This window comes from Phaseolus vulgaris, chromosome 1 (genome assembly GCF_051622355.1).
Source record: "Phaseolus vulgaris cultivar YP4 chromosome 1, ASM5162235v1, whole genome shotgun sequence".
Lineage (NCBI taxonomy): Eukaryota > Viridiplantae > Streptophyta > Magnoliopsida > Fabales > Fabaceae > Phaseolus > Phaseolus vulgaris.
Genome location: NC_143498.1, coordinates 54,218,483 through 54,241,570, shown reverse-complemented (window position 1 = coordinate 54,241,570; position 23,088 = coordinate 54,218,483). Strand labels below are relative to the sequence as shown.

General features: G+C 34.9%; 5 protein-coding genes across 7 annotated transcripts; 2 read left to right on the top strand and 3 right to left on the bottom strand.

The window, feature by feature from the left end:
* The first annotated feature begins 248 nt into the window (after window positions 1-248).
* Window positions 249-1,370, top strand: LOC137815184 (protein MIZU-KUSSEI 1). The gene has a single exon (XM_068618258.2). It carries the CDS (start codon window positions 435-437, stop codon window positions 1,119-1,121), a length of 687 nt encoding a protein of 228 aa, XP_068474359.1. The 5' UTR covers window positions 249-434; the 3' UTR covers window positions 1,122-1,370.
* Window positions 1,371-2,893: 1,523 nt separating this feature from the next.
* Window positions 2,894-8,512, bottom strand: LOC137815183 (putative glucan 1,3-beta-glucosidase A). Of its 2 annotated transcripts, none has more exons than XR_011081717.2 (10): window positions 7,740-8,494; window positions 7,524-7,639; window positions 7,301-7,420; window positions 5,883-6,068; window positions 5,325-5,483; window positions 4,662-4,831; window positions 4,405-4,560; window positions 3,816-4,168; window positions 3,261-3,472; window positions 2,894-3,164 (listed from the first exon to the last, which is right to left on the bottom strand). XR_011081717.2 is itself a non-coding variant. In XM_068618257.2 (10 exons), the coding sequence occupies exons 1-10, from the start codon at window positions 7,813-7,815 to the stop codon at window positions 3,079-3,081; spliced, it is 1,602 nt and encodes a 533-aa protein (XP_068474358.1). In that variant the 5' UTR covers window positions 7,816-8,512; the 3' UTR covers window positions 2,894-3,078. The 2 variants fall into 2 exon arrangements, 1 of the variants encoding a protein (XP_068474358.1); XM_068618257.2 differs by having other exon boundaries at window positions 3,261-3,440; window positions 7,740-8,512.
* A 2,500-nt stretch (window positions 8,513-11,012) lies between these two features.
* LOC137816265 (RING-H2 finger protein ATL13) lies at window positions 11,013-12,302 on the bottom strand. Its single transcript, XM_068619342.2, has one exon. It carries the CDS (start codon window positions 12,255-12,257, stop codon window positions 11,256-11,258), a length of 1,002 nt encoding a protein of 333 aa, XP_068475443.1. The 5' UTR covers window positions 12,258-12,302; the 3' UTR covers window positions 11,013-11,255.
* Window positions 12,303-14,973: 2,671 nt separating this feature from the next.
* LOC137815179 (uncharacterized) lies at window positions 14,974-15,865 on the top strand. Its single transcript, XM_068618251.2, has one exon. It carries the CDS (start codon window positions 15,113-15,115, stop codon window positions 15,692-15,694), a length of 582 nt encoding a protein of 193 aa, XP_068474352.1. The 5' UTR covers window positions 14,974-15,112; the 3' UTR covers window positions 15,695-15,865.
* A 90-nt stretch (window positions 15,866-15,955) lies between these two features.
* Window positions 15,956-22,829, bottom strand: LOC137815178 (helicase domain-containing protein / IBR domain-containing protein / zinc finger protein-like protein). Of its 2 annotated transcripts, none has more exons than XM_068618249.2 (3): window positions 21,778-22,829; window positions 17,961-21,084; window positions 15,956-17,329 (listed from the first exon to the last, which is right to left on the bottom strand). In XM_068618249.2, exons 1-3 carry the CDS (start codon window positions 22,627-22,629, stop codon window positions 16,113-16,115), a joined length of 5,193 nt encoding a protein of 1,730 aa, XP_068474350.1. In that variant the 5' UTR covers window positions 22,630-22,829; the 3' UTR covers window positions 15,956-16,112. The 2 variants fall into 2 exon arrangements, with proteins under 2 accessions (XP_068474350.1, XP_068474351.1); XM_068618250.2 differs by having other exon boundaries at window positions 17,961-21,097; window positions 21,778-22,820.
* Window positions 22,830-23,088: the final 259 nt, after the last annotated feature.

Genomic DNA, 23,088 nt, shown 5'->3' with positions numbered 1-23,088 from the left:
CATTATTGCATTGGATGCATCATAATCCACTTCCATGGATATTAACATTAGTTATATCATTTGTATAATACTATTTTCTCTCTCTATCTCACCTCATTAATTATCTTATCTCACACACATATATACTAATACACCTTTTTCTTGGATAAAACATTTCAGTTGATGACAAAAATATATAAGCAAGCACTGCTTCAAACCAATCAAATCAAACTCTAGATTCCTGTAGAAGTAGTGTTGATGAGGAGCATGAGGTCAACTGTAGAACATGCAAAGGAAAAAAGAGAAAAGTGACTAGAATTATGCATTATCGTCTAACTACACACATGCACTTTTCTTATTTAAGCAACTCCTCAACCACACACAACAACACAAGAGGTACACAAAGTGCAACCAAACCAGTTTAAGGGAGAACACACACATATATATATATAATAATGGCCTACATCGCCACCACGGTTGGTGGCAGCACCGTCACCACAGTAGATTGCCAGAAACAAGTAAGATCATGGAGGCTACTACGCTCCATCATGGAGCTTCTAATCCCCACTTGCAACTGCACCTTCTTCCTCCAAGAACAGGGCCAATTACAAAAGTATCCACAACAACAGCAACAACTCATGACTTGCTCCACAATCACTGGAACTATCTTTGGATACCGCAAAGGAAAGGTCAGCTTTTGCATCCAGGCTAATTCCAACTCAAGCAACCCAATTCTGCTGCTAGAGTTGGCAGTTCCAACAAGCGTTTTGGCTAAGGAAATGAGAGGGGGAACTCTCAGAATTGTGCTAGAGAGTTCAACATGTAACAACAGCAACAACAATAATCTTTTTTCCACACCCCTTTGGAGCATGTACTGCAATGGGAGGAAAGTGGGGTATGCTGTTAAGCGTAGGCCTTCAAATGGTGACTTTGAAGCACTGAGTTTGATGAGTTCTGTTGCTGTAGGGACTGGTGTTATAAACAGTTGCAAGGAACTGCAGCATCAAGAGGACGAGCTTATGTACCTCAGAGCCAATTTTCAGAGGGTTCGTGGCTCCTCCAATTCTGAATCTTTTCATTTGATTGACCCAGAAGGAAGCATTGGCCAAGAGCTTAGCATTTTCTTTTTCAGGTCCAAGTGACCTTAATTAGTTTCAACTTTCAAAAGCTTACCCCAGATGTGCATTGCATGGTTTTATCCTTTGTTCTGTGTGTATAGTTTTCAAAAGTCTTCTTATTTTTTGTTGGTTATGTACAGAAAATGTAACAATTTGGGAGAGGTAGCCTCAAGCCTATTAGTCTCTATTGGCTTTTTTTCCCCTCTCTTGGTTGATTGTAGCAGAAATTAAGAACTGTCTCTCTACTTAATAATATTTTTTTATTTCAGTTTAGCAGTTTCTGAGTTTAACTTTAATGTTCTCTGTCAATTCATGAAAAATTACTGAGTATAATTTAAAAATATTTATTACAAAATTAACATTTTAACACAGGTAACAATTCTATAAAAAAAATCAATGAATAGTGTAAGAAACTTTGTCCTGGATATAGTTACCTATTACCAACTTTCTCTACTTCAGTTTTTTTTTTAGATTTCATCTCACACAAAAAAAAGAGAGAAAAAAAGGAGATGTAATAATTAATATAAGTGACAAGAAGATAGAAAAAGGATGATGATGGATATTTATAGAATGTTTACACTAATAGTTTCTCTTAAAAGAAAAAGATCAGGTCTATTACTTCATTTAGCTAAACATTGTTGAATTTGATCTCACAAGGTTTTTTTAAAATATGCAATTGGGTTCCTTTTATATTATTTAGGACAATGTTCTTGCGACCCTCTCATGATTTTAGATATGATTTCACTCCTTATTCTTTTATGATACTTTAAAGTTATTACTGCCTTCAGGTTTTTATTATCACAATATAATGAAAGCTCAAAGACAACCTTTTCACTCCCTATTCTTTTACTGAGTGGTGTCAACTTTTTTATGGCCCTGTCGCATAAAAGTAGATAACTCTAACTTCAAAGTTTTACTCTGTTATTTTCTAAGAAAAAACAACAACTCGGATACAAGAGCATTTTGATCATGTCTATACAAAATTAGTTGACAGGTCATAATATTCTCCTTGTTAATTATCACTAATAAGATATCTTGGAGAAATTGTACCTGTGCATACAGCTTTAGAAAGTCATATTTAAATCAGATCCCAAAACATGTTGAGTTGAGTATTAAATTTTGAAGAACACAATTATTAGTTTATATAATTCTCCATCTTTGTTAATATTTCAAAGAGGAGTGTTTTGAAGGCAAGGATGAGTGAAAGATTTTTCTGAAAGAGGCCATAGTGGACATTCTCTTCAAAGGAAAATGATGTTTTGACAATTCCAAAAATTGTATACAACTGATGAGTTTAAAATCTCATAAAAAATGGGTATCTAATTGCATGTGTGAGTTGTTATAGATTCCTCAAGGAATAGATCACATGTGATACTAGCTATTAACAAGGCAAGTGGAACAGTGGCTTTTATGATGGTGCACTGCAATAGTACTGTACCAGACCCAACACCTGGGCCCATCTTTTTCAGCCCAGTCCAATTAAGGGCCGACCAGTGTTGACAGATGGGCCACCCCAACCTGACAATGCAACTATGGCCTTTTCTTTCTTCACCCAAAAATACCATCTTATACTCTCTTTCATTAAAGAAAAGCTAACTAGGAAAAAATATTTTAATATTTTACTGATGGAGTGTAGAAAGAAATAGTCTGAAACTATTCTGTGGAAAAGAGACAAATGTGATGAAAGTTGGGATTTTGAAATTGTAATGCACATTGTTGAGTTCCATGACAAAACAAAGAATTTGTTACTTCATGAATAAAAGTACTTTTGAGTACACCAACTAGCATTCCAATACAGAATGAGGACTTTGAATATCAGACTTCTCAGCTTTATTTGCACGAAATGAGGCTATGAAAATTATGGAATAAGCATTATGCAGAAATTCTGCAATATTCAGCAACATTGGACAAGATGGCAAAGTAAATAAAAAACCAAGAAACAGTTGCATAAAACATGCACCCAGTCCCGGGAAAAAAGGTGTCACAAAAATTGAAGTAAACAAAACCAGGTGAATGCCAATCCTAACAATCCTAGAATGTTCAAGCTCCGTTTGCTGGATGAGTTACCTGAAAAAACACATAGGTGCATTGGGATATTCTAAATGTCTCAAATGTAGATACAATAGAGGAGTGCCAGTTTGCAACCAAATGTATACTACTTACCCAATTGAAGATAGCTGTTCCTAATGTTCCATTCAAAATCCCAGTGTTCTCTGTCATTTTTTACTGTCCAATAACACCATCCAAAGGAAGCTGCATTATAGACATCTAACTGTGCCCTTCCAAAGTCCTGATAATCTTTCTGGGATCCGTTTGTCACGTTCCACTCATTAACCCACTCTCCTGAAAATTAGTCCACTTTAAGTTATGGCCACCTAGAAAGGAGAAATTATTAGATGGTCCAAGAACCATCTTGGTCCCACAAATCTCTACTTGACTTGTAGTTGAGTGTTGATAGCTATGAACAAAGACACTGAGATTGATACGACACGGAAATACATATAATCTCTAAAATGTAGGATACGGGAGCACGGATCTATATATTATATAATTATGAATTGTATAAATTGAAAATAAAGATTTATGTGCACTAAGTATGTTTCGGTTTTTTGTTGGAACAAAAAGATGTTTTTCATGGTTGGTTGAAAAGGATTTGTAGGACACAGAAACACGAATCTATATATTATATAATTATGATTATAGATGTATGTGTCTTACCAACTAAAACAAGTGGGCCATCTGAATTGTTTAAGGCTTGCAGTTGACCCTCCCGACTTTTGTATATGTATTGAATATTATCTACAGCACTCATATTAACAAAGAATGGGTCAAAGAGATTGTAGAAATGCAAATCCAAAACTATGTTGTGAGATCCTATGTTGGCTTGATATAGTTCCAAAGGATCTGCAACACCAATTCTCTGGCAGATTATCACATAAGCCGATGACGAGTACTTGCGGACAATTTGGTAGCCCTGCTTATAATACGGAATCAAAACATCTAATGAAACTGTGCCAGCTGATGGTTCATTCAATAGCTCAATTCCCAGCAGGGAAGGATGTTTTGCATATCTGCAAATGAGAAAGTCTGTTAAGTATGGTAAAAACACTTTCACAAAGCATTTGCTAAACCATAAAGCCAATAAATGGCTTTTCCTCTTCCTACTAGGAACCAGTTGTAGGGGAGAACATAAATGATATTTTCTTTATCATGATTTTGTTGACAGTAATATTTTTAACCAGGAAGAATAGGGTCAGTCAATAATATGAACGCTATCTCAGAATATGTTTGCACATTTAAAAAATACCTTGAAACTAAAAAATCAATAACATGTAATGACTCAGAAATGTAATCTGGAGAAGTTGGCCAGCCCGTGAATCCATCTCTGCTTGAACTATGCTCCATTCCATTTTGGGAACCAGGAGCAGCATGAAGGTCAATTATGCATTTTATATCATATTCTCTGCAACATGATGAACTCATAATTAGGCATGTTATCATAAGGAAAAACAAAGTTCCAATTGTGCTAAACACTGAAGATAACGCAGCAAAATCAAAACCTACTGTGCCCATAAAAATGCATTATCTAGAGCTTCAAGACTGCCTCCGATATATGGACCCGGAGGATCAGGATCAAAAGCAATCCACCACCCAACTGGTATCCTCACAGTATTTATTCCATGTTTATATAGAAATTTGAAATCCTCTATCGTGATAAAGCTATTTCTATGTCTCTGCAGTTACAGAAAGCTGAACAATCAAATGGGGAACACAATCTGATATTTTACTTTTTAAGTATTATCACTTTCACTGACAGAAAAGAATTTGCATAAATGAAATTTATATAAGTTGAATTGTAGCACAAAAGAATGACCCCCCAGCACCCCAAAAGAACAAATTACGGTGAACACATGAATGTGTGACATTTGCAATAGGATTATCATAAAAATCATTCCAGAAAATAAAAACAAATCATGTTCAACAAAAGCATAATCCTGCCATAGATAACTATGTAGCACAGACACTGATATGGATTTGTTCCTTATTTTTATAATCATACTAAAAATTTATACAAGTTTGAGTTTTTAGAAAAATATTTTTTGAATTAGACAGTTCACCAATACCAATGTATACTACGAGTATCGTGTCTGATATTTGTGTCCGACACAGACACGCGCCTCATAGATAGATAATAATACAGAAAATATTTGTAAAGTGTGATTTTACCCTTAGAACGTCTTTTGCCCGATTATGCCCATGTCCATTTGCTAGCTGGTAATCTCCATGCAAGCTATTTGACACAATTGTCATTTCAAACGTGGCAGCATTATCATCCCATCCTGGTGTTCCAGGGTAGTTTGCCGAAAGCTGGCCATCTGTTGTAGCCTATATAGTAATGCAGAATATTCAGTCATGTAAATGAATCTGTTAAAAGTTTAATTCAATATGATCTTTCACAGTAACCTACTATTACGTGCCATCTTAAAAATCCTTAAATATGGCATTGGTGTTATAAGAATCTCGGAAAAATCATACCCACTAATCTATAAACTCTGTACCTAATAGCTTCCGATTAGATCTTAACATGGTTCTTGAAGCAAAATCCGTGAAAATGTTGAAATTGAAATGTTTATACTGGACCAGACATAGTTTGAAATCTCATACTAGTTTTCATTCCATTCATCAGTTGAACATGATGATAAAAGAGCCTAGTGGAAACACAACATTATATTTTGCATGTAACTAAGTGACTTCTAATTTTGTAGGAGTCAGAAGAATGAATACCTGAAGATATGCACCACCCTTTATCTTGAGGTGAATCCTATTTTTTGCACTCCGCTCAATTTCATATGTCTCAGATGTTGAAGGAGATTTTGCTGTTGCAGAGACAGAATGGCCTCCACCATCACACGTAAGAAATTGGCCCACTGAGGTACGAAATTGAAATTCTGATTCAGATACCCTCCATAACTGCAACATAAATAAGGAGAAATAACAAAGCTTCAACTTCAAGTTCCTCACATCACTCCAGCAAGATCAATTCTTATAATTCCATTGTTATGTTTGAAGTCCTGCTAAAGTATTGGTTTTATTCATTACAAGATGAAAAAGTAAGTAGCCCTCACCCCCCAAGGTAAAATAGCACGTGAAACTGAGAAGTTAGAAGAAAAGAGATGCCTACAAAGAATTACAGCCACTAGCATACAGATGTAGCTGTACTAGAACTGATCAAGAACCTGAAAGAAACTCTTCAGTCAATCTAGAACGGAAAATATTACTTGACAACTGCAGAAAGACACCTGTTTACAACTGTGATTTGACCAATAATATTTCAAAATTGTTCTATTTCAGTAAAAAAATTGTTTCTCTGTTCAGTTGTAATCTGGTGTAAAGTTGTTAATGAATCAACAGTCATCTAGAACAAAGTTTGAAGTTCTAATTTCTTTCAAAGTAGCTTTCACCACCAAGCCTGACAACATTTGTCTTACCAGTATTACATCCTACAAGAAACTGAAAACAAAACCAAAGACTAGAAAGTAATGCAAGATTATTCAAAATCACATTTTCTTTCTTTTAATTTCTATTACTATATAAAGATAATCTGTCAGGCTAGAATTTCATCCATGTACTAATCTAATGCACTCAAACTATTAACCACCAGTAGTCATGTATCAGGTAAGAAAAGAGAATAAAGTGTTTCAAATTATCAGTCAACTTCATTTTCTAAAAAAGGATTTGTTGCAGATCATATGAAAAAATAAGCTCTAATTACAGTCTTTCATCTGAGTATTTTATCTTTTATGGATTTGTCTCCAGGTCAACAAAAGCATAACTTATTCAGCTAACATTAGATTGGATGGTTCCATATTTTTTAGTATTACATTGGTTCTTTGAAGTACTCCATGTCAGTTTCAGTGGAAGCTCAGCTTAAGTCAGCAGTATGCCATAAAATACTTCCAGTTTGAAGGATACTCAACTCAAGTTCACATATTTTAAAAAGATATATTACGAAATGAGAAGGCTTTCTTCAAACGGATAAATCAACTTAATACAAACATATATGAAGCAAGGAAATGGACAAATTCAGCAAGTGGGTGTGGATTAAACATTTGTCGTATTGTTACTACTATACATAAATAGATGCATTCGAACATATAATTCAGAAATAGAATATCAAAGGAAGAACACAAATCTCATCTTACCCTGAAGGTTTCCCATGAAGATGGGACATCCCTGTCAACTGTCACATTCATTCCTCCCCCATTCTCGGCAGATACATACTTCTGCGTCGTCACTGACTTAAATTGCACCTCTGTCCCATCCTACATATTTTTTCAATATCAGCACGCAAAGAAAAGTAATTAGTACCCCCAAAGGTTCGTGTATTTCAAAGAAAAAGGATAAACAAAATGCGAAGTAGCTCACTAGCATGTCTCCATTGGCAATGCCATCAAACAGTGAAGGCTTGATCCAACCTTCGATGACCAGCCACCCTCCCAAGTTCACTCCTCTCACTTTAGAACCCCCATGTAACACCTCCACTGGGCAAGGCCATTCAACACAACACAAGAGGCAAGTAAAAGAATGTACTAAACACGTTGGATAAGGCATGAAACTTTGAAGCTAACCGAGCAAACTTACCTGAATATACCCCAGAAGTGATGAAACAACAGCAGAGTAAGAATGCACATGCCCATTTGGTGAAAACAAGTCCCATCAAGAATGTGGGCTTCAAAAGCACCCAGAAAGCAAAAATGTAGAATCCATCATGGGAAAAATCTCAACTTCAATTATGTACATGAGAGAACTCTGAGCTAAAGCACCTTGGAGGGTGAATGAATCTATGAAATCCCTTCCTTATCACTCAGTTAATACCAAATTCAACTTTGTGAACAAACATAAGAAGGTGATTGGGTTTTGGGATTGCTTCTCTCAACTCAGTTAAAAGAAGAAAATTGAAATAAAAAATTAAAAAGGAAAAAGAATGTCCCGAGTTGTGTGAAAACAGAGCCAATGAAACAAGGATGAAATAAAAGAACAACCTTGTAGACTAAAAAAGGAAACTTTGCTTGTGGGGTTCTTCGAATATTAATTGTAATTAAATAATTAAGTGATTAATTAGGATCTGGCTTTGATGATCATGAGTTGGACTTGGAGAAGAAAAAGAAGGGACTGAATTAGGAAAGGCAAAGTAAAAGGTACAAGTGAAGAAAAGGACATGTTTGTTCCTTTGCTTTGCTTTTTTGTCTCTACAATTCTACATGTTCCATGGTAGAGTTCTGCAACTAATTTCTTTCCCTCTTGGAATAGTTACGCTAATGCACGAAATGAAGATAAAATGGTACAAGGAATCTCTTCCTCCTTTGAGGGCATTCATAACAGCTTCAACTTTGCACACAGATTTCAATACAGTTAGTGTTTCGTATTACAGCGAAACACATAAAAAAGTTATTCTTTTTGGGTTGTGTTGTCAAAAATTGGATTCTCATCAAATCAAAGTTTTGGATTTGGGGTAAAGTTAGAGGATTAATCAACGTGTGTTTCTTTTTATTATATCATTTTCTGTTCAATTTATTACTTGTTATGTTTTTATTATTGCAGTTTCATTGCCGTGTCCCAACATTTTTCTTCCTTACTGCACTCCCACAATTGTTCCTATATAAAAACTATTTTTTTTCATTCTGAATTATAAAATTTGATAAATTTTTGGATTGACACTTCCAGTAACCTTCTGCATTGGTGTTTCCGGTAGTACATGAATAATCATATTAACCCAAAATAAAAAAAAGGCAGAACATCCATAATTAAAAGAACCATTTTAGATCCGCTAATCATTAATTGAAAATATTCATTCTGGAAATCCATAATTGAAAAAAAGTCATTCCAGATTCACTAATCCGTAATAGAAATTAAGTTTCTGGATTTAGCAATCAAAAAATCAATAATTTATGTAAATTTTGCTTCAGGAATACCCCTCATCCAAAAAGTAACATGATTCACTAATCCGTAGCATACTCCCAAATCCCGATTTCAAATAAAAGGTAAAGGTCAATTTCGGGATTAACAAAATTGTGGGGTGCAGGAAGAAAAATGTAAGGGTGCAGGAAGAATCTGCTTTTTATTATTTATACATTTTATTATTGAAATAATTTGTGGGCTTCCAACTGATTATTTTCACCTATTGTTGAAGTATTGGTCCATTAATAATATTATGCTATTAATTTTAATTTAATTCGTCACATTTTTTACTTATTCAGATTCTTTATAAGCATTTAATTTCATAAATTTTACTCTTTTAATCGGTAGATGTTTAAAACTTGAATTTTGATTTAATTTATTCTCAAACTTGATCTTACCTACAAATAGATACCAAAAAATTTAATTTTATTCTAATTATTTCTTAAAATTTATTAATTTTTTAAAAAAATATAACAACTTTGAGTTAAATAATAATAACAATAATAATTCTATATAAGTTCACTTTAGAATCATGTTTCTTTTTATTGAGCCCATTGCATGTAAAATATTTTTTCATTAAATAATGTCACAACAAATAAACTTTTTGCGGAAATGTACAAATAAATGGCGTATTTAATTAGTTTTTACAATGTTTCTATTTTTAAAATATTATTTTATTATATGTTAATAGTTAAAAAATAAACTAATAAAATAATATTTTATTAAATTGTTGATCTTTAATGAAAATTATTTAATTGAAAGCTGATAAAAACTATTTAAAAATTAAGAATAAATTAAAGTTCTATGTATCTATTTAGAAAAAGAATAAAGGTCAAAAAATTAATTTGAACAAAATTAAAGTTAACAATATCTACTTATGGATAAAATAAAATTTCAGAATAATTAAAAAAAAATAAGGTGTTTATATATAAAAAGAAGGAAAGTTTAAGAGTTTAAATGCTAGTTTCCCGAATATTAATATCCCTGGAGATAAAATGAGGTGAAAAACTCAGAAAGAGTTTTTGTTTTACAGAAAAAGAAAAACACAATATTTGAGAGAATAGACTAATAAGAACGTAAAGTTGGGTCAAGGGATCATAGGCAGAAATTATATAATTTGACTTTATGGTCAACTTAAATTACACTGCATTCTTCTTAATTTCTACACAAATTATGCCACCTCTTTCCTTTCTTTTACCTCCAGAAAACATTAATAAATTATATAACACGGTAAAAAAGTGGGGGAAAATAGTGTAAAACAAGTGTTAATGATATATAAATGTCTATAACCTAAGTTAGCGTAATACTAACGGATAATACGGACACAAAAATATATATAATTTCTAAAATCTGATAGGTATCTATATATTATATAATTATGTATTATATAATTTGACAATAAAAATTTATGAATACAAATATATTTTAATTTTTTTTTAGAATAAAGTGTTTCTCATGCTTATTTAAAAGGATTTGTTTCTTATTTTTATAATCATATTAAAAAATTTATACAATAAATTTAAGTTTTTAAAAAATTAATGTATTTTCATTTTTTAAATTGTGTTAGAATCTTGTTAGAATTATAAAAAATTCAACAAACATTTTTTGAATTACATACTTCACAGACACATGTCGTGTCCAATACATGAGTTCAACACGAATACACCGTTTAAGAGACGTGTCCGAACTTCATACTCTATAACAACTTAACAACTGTAGATATTTTTCTCTCTCAATATTAAACATACTGCAACATGCATTTTGAAAATGAAATATGGGAAGACTAATATAGAAGTATGCTTTACCTTAAAATCTAAAAGCTTCAATAAATTCTCACAGAACACCTTTTTAGTTTTTAGACTTAACTTTGACTGGTGAATATGTCCTCAATGGCAGTGTGTTGGAATTTTTTCAAGAGAAAAGAAAACTAGAATTTGCTTAACAGATACTAAATACTAAAGGAGAAAGATGAAGATCTATTTTTAAAAAGGATCAGAAATATTACAATTTATAAAACTTAAAGAATACAAACAGAGATAACAAAGCTGCTAAAACTTCCTAAGTGACTCCTTAAAACAAGGAAAGTAGCAACAAATAAAAATGACAAAATGTGGACATGTTTCAGTCATAAAAGCATTTATAGTTTTACCATGTAATTCATGCTCAATTGAAGCCACTTTGTATGTAGTTGAACTTTCATCAACTCCTTAGTGATACCAACATCATTTTTGCACCTGAATTTGAAGCCTTCTTTTCCATAGCAGAAGATGAATCCACTGAGAAAGACCTCTTCATTTTGGATTCATTTTCATGGTCAAATTCTTGTGGTTGTGTACCAACATCCGAAACAAAACTAAATAGAATTGAAGAATGATCACTCACCTCACCCCATTCAGACAAAACTTCAATTCCATCACCTCTCTCCTCTTCACTAGAATCTTCATCACCAACCCTCACTACACCACTACTACATTCTTCCATGTCCTCAATCATATCAGAAACACTTGAATCAGACTCAGTTCCACCATCAACACTGGCAGTGTCATGAACAATAGGGGCACGGCACAAGGGACAAGTTTTATGTGACCTCAACCAAGTGTCAATGCAAGGGACATGGAAAGCATGGCTACACTTTGGCAACAGTCTCAGACTCTCTTCTTGTTGAAACTCACCTAGGCAAACAAGACACTCAGTTTCTTTAACCAACACTTCATCATTTCTGTATCTGTAAACTGTGATGGAGTCTATGGTGGATTGTTGGAGACCCTCTGTGGGGCTGAACCATAAGGGGTGCTGCCTCATAACTTGTTCATGTTCCTCATCATCAAAAAAGGGAGAATCTCCTCGAATGTCAAATAGTATTGGAGGGTTTCTTCTGCTAATGTTGTATCTATTGAAGTAATAGTACCTTAGGATTTTGGACAAGAAGATGATAAACAGAATGACACAAGATAAGCCACTTATGACAATTATAATGGTAGGTTGAAAGTGTAGGTGGTCGTGATGTCCTTCACGGAGGGGTGGTGAAAAGCATGGAAATGAAACTGGTGAGGGCAGAGGAGAAGCTATAGGACTGGTTCTGTTCCTCATGGTAGAACCATCACTTGAACAAAGGAAGGGGAAAACTAGTTTTCTAGAATGGAAACTAGTCATGAAAAAATTTAGAACATGAATGGAAGAGGAAAAAAGACACACAAGCATGGAAATTTGAAGTCCTCCCTAGAACTTATGTAGACTTTTGTGCATGTCAAATTTTGGCCAATTTGATGGGACAATTTTCTCAGTGACTAGTTTTAATTTGTTTTGATCCAAGTCAATGGACTTTTGTTGGGTCGTTTCCGTGTTCTCTTATGTGGTAGCAGATTAAAGAAAGGTGATTTTTTGTCAGTGTGAATGTATCTCTAATGTTTAAGTTTAAAGGGAAATATACTTTGACAATCCTCACTTGACTGACAGTTGTATATAATTTAATTTTTTATGTGATAGATTTAGATATTAATATATATAATAAAGAGTAAATTTATAATTAAATAATATAAAAATTGTTAAAATAATAATATTGAGATTATAATATAGTTGTATAAAAAATGTGAGATTACTGTTAAAAAATGTTGTGTATATGGGAAAAGTTTTGAGAATTCAAATTACTTACAAACTTGACTATTCTCGGTATGTTCAGGTGAAAAGGGTACCAATAACAAACTTTTTATTCATGTTGGTACCGAAATTATTGAGATGTTAAAAAGGTATGTTGAATTAACTAATGGATCCATTGTATTCTGTTAAAATGAAAACAGAGAAATTGGAATGTTTTTATGTTGACACAATCTTTTATTTTGAGTTATGAAGGATTGTTATGGTCATTTAGTGAGGAAAAGAAAAAATATAGAAAAACTTACTTGATGAGTAAATGCTTAGTGTGAGAAATAAAAATCATGTAATGTAACATCTCCAATTATATTTAATGGTATTACAGACAGGTCTAATGGGTTTTTTGTTAAAAAGGTATGTTGAATTAACTAATGGATCCATTGTATTCTGTTAAAATGAAAACAGAGAAATTGGAATGTTTTTATGTTGACACAATCTTTTATTTTGAGTTATGAAGGATTGTTATGGTCATTTAGTGAGGAAAAGAAAAAATATAGAAAAACTTACTTGATGAGTAAATGCTTAGTGTGAGAAATAAAAATCATGTAATGTAACATCTCCAATTATATTTAATGGTATTACAGACAGGTCTAATGGGTTTTTTCTTTAATATTACCTATAATAATAATTAATAATTTTTTATCACAAATTACATCGAATAAAATAATTAAAGACTGACGATTTCCATAAAACTAATATTAGGTTAAAGATTACCACATGTCAAAATCTCTAAAAGTCCAACAATTTATCTCACTTCGTGTAGATTATTCTCATAACCTTGAATGAAATGTGATTTTTACATTTATAAGAGAGTATTGGTGAGTGTCACCCATCAAATTAGTAGACAAAAACTTAATTAATTTTTCACCATATGATACTTGTCTATTTAACTTGCTATATCATTATAGTTTGAATATCTCAAGTATCAATCACATTCACATTCATTTATTCACGTTTTATCATCAATTGTGTGATGTATATCTTGTAATCATTAAAACATATAATGTTTATCACCATTCATCAAACAACACTGTTAACATTACCCTACTTTTTAAATTGTTTAAATTTTAAATAATTTTCATTAAATAACATTTATTTCATTAAATAAAACAATCATACAAAATAAATTTGGAACTTGTAACCACATCATCTTAACATCCAAATCTTTTAACTGAGTTTCATTGAAAGATAAAACTAATTTCTCTTATCTAATTAGAAGTATGAGTACTTACAAAAAGATACAACTCCTAAAGAAATAAGGATAACTTAACATGTACCACATAATTTTGATCAATTATCACAACAGTGATCCTAAACTACCAAAAACTAGTCCTCGAGTCATATACGCCAGATACAAAGCATGTCTACCTAGTAAAGAGTAAAACTCAAAACTAACCCAAAAAAAACATAATTAAACTTACTTTAATTAAAAGTTTGATCATAAACTTTACTTTGTTCACTTTTAAGAGTTCAAATATGATATTTGATCATCAAGCTGATGAAATATGTGAGTACAAGTCCAGAAAAAACAGAGAAAAAATAATTTATTTTTTAAAAATGATGATAGTTATTTAAAAAAAAAACTTAAATAACTAATTTTTATATTTATATAAAATTTTCAATAAAATAAAATATTGAGATGTAATATCACTTTTATTTTAAAGTTATTTTTTTTGAAGTCATTAGAAGTCGTTATATACAGCAACTTCTACGAAATTATAAGGTATACATCCTTAAATCTTTATATTGCACTTTTTTTCTTGTCTCTTCTTTCTGGGAGTTCGTGGAAATTTTCCTAATTTTATCTTAAATTCTTATATTAAATCACCATTTGAGAAGAAATTTAAAATAATTTGCTTTAGTCAGACAAGAAAAGCAGAACATTTCTTAGCTTTGGATTCGAGGAAGTCTTCTACTAGACCTGTTCTCAATTATTTCTTCAATCGTAGAATCAAAACAAATCCGTGTCTCTCAAAAGCCAATTCTCATACTTTGTTTTATATTTTAAATCTAAAATTGAGTTATGTATTCAAAGAAGAGAGGGTTGAATGATAGAAAGAAAAACGAGTGATGAGAATCATTTTTTTCTTCTGAGTGTGGCAAGTTGTAATTTAATCTATAATTTGGACCAAACACGCACGCAAGGAATTTCCCGAGCCATCAAATTAGAGGCAAACTTACACAGCAATCAAATTCTTAATCACGAAAATTACTGCCTTTTTAATCACGCTTTTCCCCGAGTTCAATGCTCCCACTCCACCACCAACTCACGTACCAACTACCTTATCCTTCCACGCCTCAAACTACTTCATATTCTCCACTTTAGTTCATCAAGAAATTAACCCACATAACTACCTGAACCAGCAAAAGCACCCCTTCATAATCACAAAAGGATTGGATTTTTCATGGGGGGGCAACAGAAAAAGGACAGTCAAACTCAGAGAAGAAAAAACGAAATTATGGGTTTCTCAGTTTCTCTCAAGCCTTCGGGGTTTGACCTCATGCAGAACTGTGATCTTCCTCCACCTTCCAAGTTTTTCATGGGTCCAGATAAAAGTGTGATATTGTCCATGAATAGGGTGTATGACATTGCAGGCAAAGGAGAAGAGGAAGATAGCAAACACTCTGGTGCTAACAGGACGGGAAATGGCGATGATGAAAGGAATAAAATGGAACTTCTGAAGGCGCTGCAAGCATCTCAGACACGGGCCAGAGAGGCAGAAAAGAAAGCTGCACTTCTGCAAAAAGAAAGGGAGTGTCTTAAAATTGTTCTGTTGGGGGAGGCCATGCACTTGTTTGCATATCGCCAACAGGTGAGATTGCTTGAGCTTCAAATTTTGCACCTGCAACAATCCCTTTGGCTGCATCAACAACCAGAGGGAGATGAATATGAAGAAGAAACTACTAGTGTTGCATGGGTTCTGGCTTTGGTTTTTTCGCTGGGAATTGGAGTCACCGCTGCCCTTTCTTGGAGATACTATCTGTAAATAGACCATCTGCTGCCATTTGGATCTGCACATTCAATTTTTGCTTTATAATTATTAATACACAAATATATTATATAACTTTGTAACCAATAAAATATATCATTTCGTGCAAATCGAGTTGTAATCAATTCTCTATTTCCGCTAATTTAATATATGAATACAGTTGCAGCAGCCTTATTGAACTGTTTTGAAAAAACAAATAAGCATACATTGCAGAAAAGTCACAAGCAACATACACTATGCAACTTATATTAGATATACAGGTGAAGAAGCAAAACAGTTACGATATATATATATATATATATATATATATATATAATAGTTTAAGAAAACTGTACATTTTGCTAATTCCATATACAGTGTTATATACCGCTACGCTAAATTTACATATCTCGGAAAAATAGTGGACAAATGGCTATTATATGATGGTCTTGTGAACATTTCTCAGATGGCTATAGCATTCATCACTAGCGCTGAAGAACTCTAAGCAAACCCAGCACACATGTTTTCCACACTTGCACTCAACATGGTTGCACCCATCCACCTTCTCAATTACATATCCACACGCCAAACAACTCTTAACTTCGTCTTTCCCTCTGCACCACTGTATCAGAGATGAATCCGGATCTTCCTTGAACTCCTTATATCTCTCGCATGAAAGGTATGGATGATACTCTAAGTGGCACCTGGTACATGTCTCTGAATAACAAGCCCCACAAACAAATGGCTCACCAGCAGTTCCAGGATCTGCAACTCGATAAATTGAGGGGCAGTCTGGAGATGGGCAAAACCTGTAAGTTCCCCCACTCGTAGTCACAAAAGCTCCCAAAGAAGCCCTGAAAAGATCCTCCAACTTATCACCAACTAAGAGAGATCTCAGATCCGTAAGCAGGATGATATCTCCACAGTCCTTGTTAGTACAACATATTGGGAAGGTGCCTTGGTTTCTAATAGCAGATTCACATTGTTCCACCAGACACAACCGGCAGAACACATGACCACAGCCTTCAAGCCGGTATGCATCCTCAACCTCGCACAAGCAAATCGGGCAATTAGGACCATCATTATCAAATGTCCCAACCAAATGATGGCTTGAACGAGCAATCTCAAAAATTATTTCCTCTACCCTGGGTTTCAACTCCTTCCTACCATTAAGACTGATTACGTGGCGATTTATGTTGAGCATAAGATCTACCCCAGGTACCCTTTCTTTCAGTCCACGGAGATCTGGCCCAAAATTCTTAATCATTTGCTTCATTAAATCAGGAGGTAAATCCCTTCCTCTCAGATGGATTTTTAACTGCTTTTCTTCATGGAGAGAAAGGAGGGATTGAATCAACTTGTCATGAGCCAAGGCAACCTTGTTTGGGGAACCAAACACACGTAAATTCAAGTTGTGCCTGTCAAAAAGAATGTAGGTTCCTGTCTCTTGCTGCAATGAGTTTTTAAGATTAAAGCCATCCTTGGACATCAGGAGCTGGAGAACTGCAGGGGTGAGGCTGTCATGCTCAACAGTTTTCCCTCTCAATAGTTCCTCCAGAGGTCTTCTAACTTCTGCCACTGTCTTTGTTGCGTTCGCAGTTATCTTCACTCGGTGGGAACCATTAACTGTCCTGTCCAGGTTGCATTCAACACCTTAATCAAGAAAACCAATGATTGTCAGATGTCATTATGTAATAAGAAAACATTTGAAATTGTTCAATTGAAATTATCTCGATATAACTATGTAGCTTCCAACAAATATGAACGGCCCCATTCCTCAAAAAATCCATCAATGTTTTCAACAGAAAAATAATAAGTGTTAGTCCATTAATTTGTTAAGACTTGAAAAGGGATGATCAAGGGAGAAATCAGATTTGAGAGATGAAATGAACTACTGCAAAACATTTAAAAGAAAAGAGATCCAACAATGAAATTTCAACAATATTTTCTTCCATTTTTCCTTCCAAAACTCATTCTTTAGTCCATTTTTGGAAGAGGGGGTTTAAAGTAACTATACATGCTGCTAATGCTAAACTGACTACAAGAATTATAATAGTTCTACTTTTCCACTGAGGTATGCTACACATGAATCCCACAACTAAAGTGATTAAAAAAATAATTATTAAACTAGACATAGACTTCGAAAGAATCAACAATATTTTTCAAAAAAAAATATTCCGAAGCAGTTATGCAAGATTTGTGAGTAAAAAAAATGCTTATCATTAGAAAACTGAATTATAACTTACAAAGCATCCAGAGCAGAGAAAAAAAAATGGTCTAGTACCTTTTAAATTCCTGAACCTTGCAAGTACTCCATCCAGTTGTTCCCTAATCACACGAAACACTGGTATAGGAAATATCAAGGAGCTATGAAACAACCGCTGGCACTTTATCTTTTGCCATGATAAACATCCAGGTAACACCTTTCCTTCAATCTGCTCCAAAGCTTTTGCTGCTTCTAAATGCAATCTTCCATCGAAACTGATTAGAGCTCTCATAAAGGCATCCTTAGGCTCAGGTACAAACACCTGAACTCGGCAAGAACTAATGTGAGGGTTCCTTTTGGGCAAAGAGGGGTAAATTTCTTTTAGGAGTGCCTCTTCCAAAGCACTGCATGGAGGATTTTCAACAGCATCCCCTCTTACCAAGAAAAAATCCAAAATCCTTCTACTTGTAGCAGTTCTTAGCACATCCAGTATTTCAGCTTCCGAGAGGTCTTTGCCAAGCCCATTTATAGTAACACTGTCCATACTCTTTTTTCCAACTTCACATCGAACATACCTTCCCCCTATTGCAAGGTTGTAGAAATCTCTCAATATATGGTTGACATCTTTTATATCACATTTAACTACGGCAAATCCCCTGCTAGACCTACGAGGCCAAGAAACTTTTGCTTTAACAGCAGGGAACGAAAACATTTTATCCCCTCCCAACTGCGAAGGTAAAATTTTCAAGGAGGAGCCACAAAACTCATGTCCATCTAGTTCAGTAGCTCTTTCAACAAAATCAGGGGACGTAAACAATATCCTGCCCCACTTATCCTTATCTTCATCTTTCATATTGCCTGAAAATTTGTACACAGCACAGATACTACCAGAGGTATTCTTCTCTAAAAACATTAAGAGCTCTTTGTCATCAATTGCATTTATGTCGGCATGACACACATCAATACTCAAGGAACGTTTCTCAAGTTCCAAATGTTTGATCTCAGCACCAGAACCAAACAAAGCTATAGGTGGAGAAAGACCAGACCCATGATACAAACACTTATCCATGCATTCAGCGCGTTGCAACTTTCTCTCATATTCTAGAGCACCATTAACCAACACAAGGGCTGCATCCATATCATTTGAAGTGGCAAATAAGTGGATTGCATTCTGGTCAACATTCACTTCAATGTAGATACGTTCATCCATACAAGCTTTCCTTATACGTGAAATAAGTGCAAGCAAATTACAGTTGGCTTTTCCACAAAATCTCTTGAGAAGAATACAGCCAAGACCACACAAGGTCTTCATTTGCAACTTCCGCTCCACCATTTTAGATACATCAAACAAGGGAGCAGGGCGAAGGTCATATAATGATTGAAAGTCAAATGTGCTCACACAGACCAAATATTGATTAGAGACAGAAAGAAGCTCACCAAAAACCACCCAACTTGGTTTCTGAGCAAAAACAAGCAATGAACAAGATGGATGTAGTTGAACATGTTGCCCAGTTTGTGCCACTTCATAACCAAGTTGATTGCAGCCAGAGTACATCGCTACATTCTCGGCAAGTGAGGACAGTATAACCCTCTTCAAATTCTTATCATAACTAGAGGGCATACATGGATCCCATCGCCAACAACTCGGAGTAACAAGGTCGTGTTCACGTTCCAGGCAACTTTCTAACTCCAAAACTGTGTCTTGGCACCTCCTCATAGATTTGGCATTGATGCTGTTTTCCCAACACCATTTGTTCCTCCTTTCCAAAGGCAAAGCTTCCCATTCCTTGTACACAGAGAGAAGAGTAAAGAGGTCCCCATCACAATGGCAAAATTGCACTTTAAGACAATCAGATCTTTGTTTATCAAATTCACTGCCAACTCTGCAAAATATGGTACTGGCGTTGGCCATCACAGCAGCAAGAACAATACCTTCCCTGCCCAAACCATCTTTGAAACAGCCAAGAATAAGTTTACCCAGCCTGGGTTCAATTCCAATTTTTACCAGGCACCAACCCTCCGGCGTTAAATTGTGAACATCATTTTTCTTCTCAATTGCTCGTAACTGAATTAGATTCCTGATTGCCATATCAATCGAGCTAGAACTTGGAGCATCCACAAAATCAAAATCCTGCACATTCGTCACTCCTAAAGCTAGGATCCTCAAAACGGCTACACCAAGATGAACTCGCCGAATCTCTGGTTCTTGATTTAGGTCCATTGATTGATAATCAGTTTCTGAATACAGTCTATAGCACACACCAGGCTCAGTCCTCCCAGCACGACCAGCCCTTTGATCAGCAGAGCTCTGACTAATCCAGCAAACCTTAAGTACATTCATCCCACTGCCAGGATCATATCTGCAGTCTTTAAATAAACCAGAATCAATCACATACTTAACACCAGGAATTGTCAGTGATGTCTCCGCAAGATTTGTTGAAAATATCACTTTTCTCTTTCCAGGGTAGTTTTGAAAAACACGAAATTGCTCTTCAGATGAAAGTTTTCCATGCAATGGCAGGGCAACTGCAGAAGGTATTTGAAACTTTTCACAGGCATATTCCACTTCTATCTGAGAGGTCAAAAAGGCAATGATAGTTCCCTCTTTCTCTGTTTTATGAACCTCAGTTGCCTTTCTGACAACATCAGAAACATACGAGGCAACACCAACAGAACCAGAATGCCCGGCATGGTCAGAAGGAACATATTTGACATCCACTGGAAAACTTCTCCCAGTCACACGAAAAATTCCACAACAATAAAAGAAATCAGATAGCTGCTTTGCATCAGCTGTAGCAGACATAATGATAAGCCGCATCTCACCCCTTCTATAAAGTAAATTCTTCAACAAAGTCATCAGTAAATCTGTATTTAAGCTCCTCTCGTGAGCCTCATCAATTATGATGCATGAGATCCCAGACAAATTGTTATCACGCATGTAGTGCTGCAATAAACAGTGATCTGTCGTGAATATTATCCTGGAATCAAACTCATGCAAGGATGAAAACATAGAACATTTGATTGATTGCCCTTCATAACATCCACTGCTTTCTTCCTGGACCCTTTGAGCCACTGATCTGGCAGCAATCTTGCGAGGTTGGGTGCATACAATGGATTCATCAGCACCAATGCCAGAATCAGCAAGAAACTGAACTAACTGTGTACTCTTTCCAGAACCAGTCTCTCCTATTAACACCATTATCTGTATATATATACTAATATACTAATTAGAATGACATCCAAAAAAGAAGATATATAAATTCAAAATAGAATCGCAATTTCTAGAATCCACTGGCAATAGAAGTCAAAAATACACAAGCGTAAGAGAAGTGTTAGATTTAATCCTAAAATGTTAGATTTAATCCTAAAACCAACTGGCATTAACAGATTTTTTCCAACTAGTACATAAACCACAACCCAATTATTGAAGTAGGTAACATGAGACTTTCAAACATTCACATACATATATTCCTGCCAAACAAGGCAACACACTAAAATACTAATTGACATCAAATTAAGTTGTTAGACAGGGAACATAAAACGGTGTAGGACCTAATACAATGTCCATGAATTTCATCTAAAATCAAAATATCAAAAAACAGTTTGCGACAACCGCATTGGCAATTCAAGACATTGTTTAAATAAAACCAATTGCATTAAATTATTCCTCATTTCACCACAATTTCCCACGCTACAACCGTATTGGCAATTCAAGACATTGTTTATATAAAACCAATTGCTTTAAATTATTCCTTATATACAGGCATGTAAGCATCATCCTACCAATTTAAACTATACAACAATAAAGGGAAAATAAAGTCATAGATATAAATTATGTATTCCTGTCAATGATCATAGTTTAAAGAATAATTGAAATCGCAACAGAGAGATATACCTGCTGATAATGTATTTCCCGAAGAATATCTGTCCGGTAAGTATAAATGGGCAATCCATCCTCCAGTCTTCGACACTCCCTTCTGATCAGACAGTGAATGCGATTCCAATCAAAACATCCATCAAACTTGAACACATTCACACTTCCACCACCCTCCTCGTCATCACCCTCCGCCAGATACTTCAGTATACAATCCATCGCAGATTCGAACTCCTTCAACCTCCTCTCAACCTGGTTTTTCTCAACATTGAGTCCTTTCTTCTGCTCAATATAGTGACTACTCAAGTCAATATGCAAGCCATTCCGAAGCAAAGTTGAAACCCTCGCAATCTCCTTCGACAACCGTTCACTCTCCTCCACCCACCGCTTAACCTCTCTCCCCTCCATCACCCTCTGAACGTGCCTCGTGAACAACACTCGAAGGCGGCCATCGAGATCGCCCGTGACCGCAACGTTGGAGTCCAGCGCCGGCGTGTAACCGTGTTTCTCCAAAAGCAGCGACTCCCAGAACCAAGCGGCCGCGTCACACGCCTCCTCCCAGTTCCGGTAACTGAGCGCGGCGGCGACGTCGTCTCCGGGGTAGAAAGCGAACGACTGAGGCTCGTGCTCACATTCTTTGATCAGAGCCTCCACCTCGTCGCGGCTAGGAGGGCGAAGGCTGAAGCGGAGCTCCACCTTGAAATAAGGCTCCGGAGGACGGTGGAGGCGGACGGGATGTGGATAAAAGCGTGGTCTCGATTGGTGGAAGGGACGGTGGAAGATTGGGCGGGGAGTGGAACAGCCATGCGGTGGTGCGTCAGAATGAGCATCACAGCGACGATAAGTGGGGTTAGGGTACGAAGTTTTCTTCATGAGGAAGCAATAGCGATGAAATTGAAATTGAAATTTGAAATATGAAACCCTAATCGATTGAAAGCGAAGTGAGAGAGAACGGTGCTTTATAACAACGGCGGAGTGTGTGGTCTTTGTCTTGTCAAAGACTCTTCGCGCTTTCTTTCAGTCACTGAGTCTCTCTGACTCCATTTTGCTTCAGTTTCTGTTTCTTTTCTTTTTCCTTTTCTTCCTTTTTTATACCGGAATTTTAACTAGGAACAAATAATCATAATATCTGATTATTTAATTTAACCAAAGTTTTTTTTTTAAAAATATCTTTTATCTTTTATAAGATTTAAAATTATTTTAAAATAAATAATATTAGTAACAAAAATTATATAAAAAAAAATAAGAATGATTAAAGGATAGTTCTTTTAATTTTAAAATTTAAATAGTTTACTGTTACACAATCATGAATACATTGTCCTTATTTAACAA